Source organism: Ochotona princeps, chromosome 4, assembly GCF_030435755.1.
Source record: "Ochotona princeps isolate mOchPri1 chromosome 4, mOchPri1.hap1, whole genome shotgun sequence".
NCBI lineage: Eukaryota > Metazoa > Chordata > Mammalia > Lagomorpha > Ochotonidae > Ochotona > Ochotona princeps.
In genome coordinates, this window is record NC_080835.1 from 11332857 (window position 1) to 11339644 (window position 6788).

General features: G+C 38.2%; 1 protein-coding gene across 1 annotated transcript; it reads left to right on the plus strand.

The window, feature by feature from the left end:
- The first annotated feature begins 275 nt into the window (after positions 1–275).
- Positions 276–1229, plus strand: LOC101521713 (olfactory receptor 5B2-like). The gene has a single exon (XM_004585493.3). The coding sequence runs from the start codon at positions 276–278 to the stop codon at positions 1227–1229; it is 954 nt and encodes a 317-aa protein (XP_004585550.3).
- The last annotated feature ends 5559 nt before the right edge of the window (positions 1230–6788 follow it).

The window sequence follows — 6788 nt, forward strand, 5'->3', positions numbered from 1 at the left end:
AGGGATGTGTTTCCAATAATCTAATGAGTTTCTTTCGTTCCTTCCCACAACAATTGTACATACTGTTGCTATTAATAATTATATATACTTAATATTAATAACTCCAATTATGGCATAATAACTAATTAGGCAGTATTTTGAGTGCTTCAAATGTACCCATTCTTTACATTATCTAAACAGCTGTGCTGTTTGGGTGGCACAGGAGTGCTTTCCTAAATGTAGGTGATTTATCCACTTTGCTTCGTTTGTTTTGACAGGTGAAACACAATTTGAAAATGAAATCCATGGTGAATAGCAGTTGGGTGCGTGAATTTACACTGCTGGGGTTGACTGACATCCCAGAGCTGCAAGTCCCCCTCTTCCTAACAGTCACCTTCATTTATCTCATCACTCTTAGTGGGAACCTGGGCATGATCCTGTTGATCCTGCTGGACTCTCGACTCCACACTCCCATGTATTTTTTCCTTAGTAACCTGTCTCTGGTAGACTGTGTCTATTCCTCTGCCGTGACTCCTAAGGTGATGGCTGGACTTCTCACAGGGGATCAAGTTATCTCCTATGCAGGGTGTGTTATTCAGATGTTCTTCTTTGTGGCTTTTGCCAGTGTTGACTGTTTTCTACTTACCGTCATGGCTTATGATCGTCATGCAGCAGTATGTAAACCTTTACATTACAACACCACCATGACTCCCAGTGTGTGTGCTCAGATGGTGGCAAGCTGCTATATTTGGGGCTTGATTGAATCTGTCATCCATACTGGGTTCACCTTCAGTAACTCCTTCTGCCATTCTCATGTGGTCCATCACTTTTTCTGTGACATCCCCGCAATCTTGGCCCTTTCCTGCTCTGATATCTATATAAATGAGATTGTGCTCTTTATCTTAGCAGCTTTCAATGTCTGTTTTGCTGTTATGATTATCCTGACCTCCTATGCATTCATTTTCATTGCCATCCTGAGGATGCATTCTGCAGAAGGAAGGAAAAGAGCCTTCTCCACCTGTGCTTCTCACCTTACTGCTGTAGCCATATTCTATGGAACTGTAATATTCATGTACTTACAGCCCAGTTCTAGTCATTCTATGGACAACGACCAAATGGCATCTGTGTTCTATACAATAGTGATTCCCATGTTGAATCCAATTGTCTACAGTCTAAGAAATAAAGAAGTTAATAATGGTTTCAGGAAAGCCATTGAGAAGATGAAGACTTTGCTCTGCATGCAATTTTGATTAGAAAGAGTATATAATCTTAATCAGTTATCTACTGTTATGGAAAAAACTAACTCCAAATCTATTGGCTTAAAATGAATGTTTACTATTGTTCATAGATTTATACACAGAACAGTTTCAGCAATGTCTCCACCTGGGTTGTTCATGAGGTTGCAGTTTAGAAGGTTAGCTGGGATACAAGGAGCAAGATGATCCTAGCCACATTTCTAGATTTTGGTATCTGCTACTGTCATGATTATTCTGATTCTTCTATAATTGTGTATTCTCTTGGAGCTGGACTAGTTCTATTATATGACATTTGAAAGCCAATATTCTCCAACTGTAATAGTGGAACTAAAGGCATCTTGAAGTTCACACACTTCTTCCACCATGTTATGACAGTCAATGAAAGCTAGGAGGCTGACCCAGATGTGAATGTGATGACAGTCCACCTCTTGAAAAAAAGTATCTGTGGTTAAAGTTATATTAGCACACTTGGAAATTAGGCTAAACTACTGTAACTAAGACATAGAAATATAAGGACACAAATAAGACAACTTTTTTTTTCACCAGTATCAGTGAACAATGTATCAATGAGAAAAGGAACACTCTGGACTACTGAGGTGGCTCTGTTTCTCCCTTTCACCTCGTCTCTTTCTCCTGTTTCTTGAAAGTCCTTCTTCAGCATTACTGTTTTTCTTAGAGAAAACGAACAGAGAGTGAAGAAAACAATGTCCATTTTATCAGATGAACTGATAACCATACTCATGATATTACGTTCCACTGCCAGGAATTCAGTCACAGCTGGCCACAAATACAGAGCACACTTTAAAAATTCTCCACCTGAGTGACAATATGCTTAGCTGAAATCTTAATAACCCACAAAAAATGAGATTTGAGAGAGAGAGAGAGTCAGTAATCAAAACACAGTTTCTACCCCAATTTGAACTGGCTTATTCATCTCCAGTTATTTTTTTTTTTTGTACCTTTGTGGACTCTCTTAAACCAGATCTTGCAGTAATTTTAATGAAACTCCTTTCTAACTCCCCCATTTAAGCAGCTATTCTAAGTAATCCATCTCTCTCCCATCTCTCTTTATTGTCTTTGAACTTAAATAAATATCTAAAATTATATATTTTAAAAATTATTTTTCATTTCTTCCAAGCCATGATTAATAGGTTTAATATCACAGAAATAATGTGCCTCCAAATGTGTTTGATTATTTCCAAGGTGTTTGGAAGGAAGAGATTATGGTATACTGATGCATTGAATGCATAAAAAAATAGTAATGTAGTTGTCTAGGAAAATATAAGGATGACATGATTGCCACATAGGGTGCAGAAGATTGTGGTGGTAGAAGGCTTGCATTAGCAAGAGGCTATGGATTTCATTTTAGTTATACAACGCTTGAGTTGTCTCTTGGGTAGTTCACGTTGAGTTGTGGAATGAAGAAGTGTTTTTTGAAGTTATCGGAATTTAAATGTTATTTAAATCCATGAGAATGACATCAGTAAGGAAAATAGATGGAAGTAAGAGATGTGATTCAGGACCTAAAATCTGAGAAATTTTCTCAGTTCTAATAGATTAATTATTGGCAAAGTCGAATGACATCCTAGAAGCCAAGTGAGAAAAGCTTTCTGAAAGGAATTCTGTGTGCTGAAGCTGCCTGTAGGCCACGTAATAGCAAACTAACAGCTTGACAAGGTTACAGCATGTGAAACTGACTGATGTTTTGGAGTTGTTCTTTAGTTCAAGGATAGCAGTAAACATCTCACTAAATATTTACTCTGCAAGGCAGTCTGATTATTCACTGTCGTGCATGGTTGTTAAATATTCTCCTAACCAACAAGATAGAGTCAATGTGTTTGTTACTTTTCCCAGGTTGATTTAAAGCCATTAAGATCCTCTGATGAGGATCATTTAGTTACAGATTTAGCATGAGGGCCTACAGATGTGGCAGCCACACAGCATCAACTACACGTAAGAAGAGCTTTCTTCACATAGCCCTCTTAGAAAAGCCTTAGCCGACTTTCTGGTGCTTGGAGATTGGACATGGTTGACTTGTAAGCAACTTGCTAAAAATAGCATTTTGTTTTATGTGGTAGAGTTGGTTGATGAATTTTCTTTGACCCTTAAATTATCCTTTTTAGATTTTCAATATCTTTCTTTTAAAATGTCTATTTTTCATTTTATTTATTTGGAAAATAGAGAGAGGGTGAGAGAGGAGGAGCAGGAGAGGGGAGAGAGAGAGAAGTAGAGAAGCTTCACTCACTCTTTGAAGGCCCACAGTATCCACAGCTGGTCTAGGCCCAAGTGAGGACAGTATGGCTCATTTCAGGTCTCCCATGGAGGCGGCAAGGACCCAGATTTTCTAGCCATCTCCTGCACCTCCTAGCAGGGACACTGGCAGAAGCTGGGCTCCAAAGGGGAGTCAAACTCAAATGCAGGCACTCCATATGAGATGCTAGCACTCCAGGCGGTACCTTAACCACTGTGCCAATGTCCACTCTCCTTCAAAGCATTTTAAAAATCCAATTCCTGGACCCGGCACGATAGTGTAGCAGTTAAAGTCCTCGCCTTGAATGTGCTGAGATCCCATATGGGCGCCAGTTCTAATCCCGGCGGCCCTGCTTCCCATCCAGCTCCCTGCTTGTGGGTTGGGAGAGCAGTCAAGGACAGCCCAAAGCTCTGGGACCCTGCACCCTTGTGGGATACCCGGAAGAAGCTCTTGGCTCCTGACTTCGGATTGGCTCAGCTCCAGTCATTGCGGCCACTTGGGTAGTGAACCATTGGACAGAAGATCTTCTTCTCTGTCTCTCCTCCTCTCTTTATCTGCCTTTCCAATAAAAATAAATAAATCTTAAAAAAATCAAATGCCTGAAATAATATCATACGAAACAGTATTTATTTATCAAATAAACATGTTTGATTCAGGTGTCTGGCTTATGGCCTGGCAAAGCAGTGGAGAATGGCCCTAGTCTGTTGCAGCCATTTGAAGAGAACCAGCAGATGAAAGACCTTTGTGTACCTCCCCTTCTGTCTCTGTAAAAATATACCTTTCAAAATTAAACAATAGATTTCCAGTCTTACATTAACAAAATATGACTAGAAGAGCATATATGATAGGATTGCAGCTAGAAAAATCCATCAACAATAAAATTCCATGGACAGAAGTATTTTAGTGATTTCTAGGGGAAGTGAATGGGTAGAGGAATTGACTAAAAAGGATCTCGGGGTTTTGTTTAGATGATCAAAATAACATATATTGATTGTGGTAGTGATTATAAACATCAGAGAAAATTGTTGAAAGCATCCACTAAAAATGCATTACTGTTTGTAAGTTATGCATTAATTAGAAAATAAAGATAACAACAAGCGATATGAAATCATGTATCTAGCTTGGTCTCCATGGACAGTTAATTGCCTTTTACATAGAAAAGTGGAATTCACAGCAGAAGATGCCCTTCTGTGGGCTATCCCCTGAGAGCTCCGTGCTGTGTAATTCCCTCCTGTTTTCCTTGTCTCAGTCTCTGAAATTCCAAGCAGACCACATGACATCATTTTGTGGGAAGATAGTGAACGCTGTTCTCCTGTATTTATGTAAATGCTACTTGTCAGTACCTATAGGCCTTCCACAGGGCTGAGGATTTGCTATGAGTCTGCAGCCATGACCTCAAGATAAAAATTATCTTGAGTGATTTGAAAATTATAATCCGTTGGGAGACTTGTTTTACACATCTCTTATTATTTGTTCTGTATTGACACAATTCTCAAAATGATGCAAGGAAGGTAATTTTGGTAATTTTATTGTGGTTATTTTACAATGAAAGAGAAGACAAGTGACCGCTACAATGGTCCCATAAGAATCATGGTGGATTCAGGACCTGAACTCAGGTGCCTGAGTACATCACCTCAGTGTTTTTTCTTCTACCTTTCCTTGGCTTAGATAACTTGCAACCTGTTCACCACCAACTGTAAGAAATTCCTTCTAACGGCCTTTATGCATGCTTTCATGTTGAATTTAAGAAGTCTGACTATTCACTCAATATTGACTTCTTTTTCAGCAACAAGGTAAGCTTCTATATTCCATATACACATTTAGAGAAAACGTGCAACTCCTGCAAAAGCAGTGGGGCATCTATACCTGAACAATTTTATTACAGCAGTATCTGTTTGCTTCTTAACAGTATGTTGAGGCAGGGATATAACTGTCAAAGCTTCCATTAGTATGGACTTTGGTGATAAGTGTGAAATGTCATGTTGCTTTGCTAGACAATATGAGCTACAAGAGACAAAAGCTGTTACTCTGACTGTGTGGTGATCATTTCAACGTTCTCACCCAGTTAGCCTTGCATTAATGGTAAAACAAACAAAATACCAAGAGCTTAAGTTCAGCGCACCTTAAACTTGCAAAGGGGACAAAGTGAATTAGCAAGATCTGAGCACCATGTTGAACTTTTTGTTGCAACCTCATGTTTATTATTACTGGCACAGCTAGGCATTCTAGGAGCAAGAAGAAAATTTAAGGTTGAAACAGGGTTTCAATCTTGCATCACCAATACTCATTCTAATTGTACAACTATGGAATGTCAAGACCAAATTTATCATTCCAGTAGTGGTAAAATGGAAATAAAATACTTGTCACACACAAAAACATAAACACAAACATATATATATATAGAGAGATAAATAAATGAAAAAGCTTTTAACATTTGCTGTAGAATACAGTATATCCTAAAAGTGGGTAAGTTGTTAAAGTTGCAAGATACAATGTTTTTACAGGCTAAGCTTATTGTAGTTAGCAGAAGATGAATATCATTCCTATTTTATAACCCAATTCTTAGACAAGAACTGATTCAAATAATAATTTTACAACATGAAACTTCTCACCAGAATAAAATCTTCTGGAGAAGGGTAACTCGCAAATTATGTACTTTTAATTCTAAGTATCTGTATTTAAGTAAGCGATGATAATAATGAAAGGGTGAGTTTAACATAAAGTCTCTCTCAAAGCCAGTTAAAATCCACATTTTAAGGAAAAGAAACAAAACAGCAGTTCATATGAAATGGCAGCATAACCAATTATATGTGTGGGAAAAGAGTGAGAATTATTGGGGATCACAGAAGATATCAGAGAATTAATTTGAAGAGATCATTTACCAAACCCCGAATTTACTTACCCGTGGAACTCTGGATGTCACCATCTACCTTTGTCAAATAATCATGGGGAAATTAATCCATCCTAATCATAATGTTATCACTAGCTCTCAGCAAGACTGTGCTAAACATCTAGCCTTTCATTTATGGTTTAAAAAGATATGATTTAATTGCCAAAATAGTACCTTCAATTATGTCATCGTAATATTCTCCTTTTTCAAGTAGAATAAGTGAGGTTTGGGGGAGTTATATTGGGACAACTGTATGTAGATAGCAAATAATATGGCCAACATTCAGTTGCTGCTTGATCCCAACTCCATGGCAAATGCCATGCCTTCCCTTCTTAGCTGTTCAGTTGCCTGTGCTTGATCGACTGCCTCAGTTCGTGAAAGGTATCTACTATGTGGTTATCTTGGTTACTTC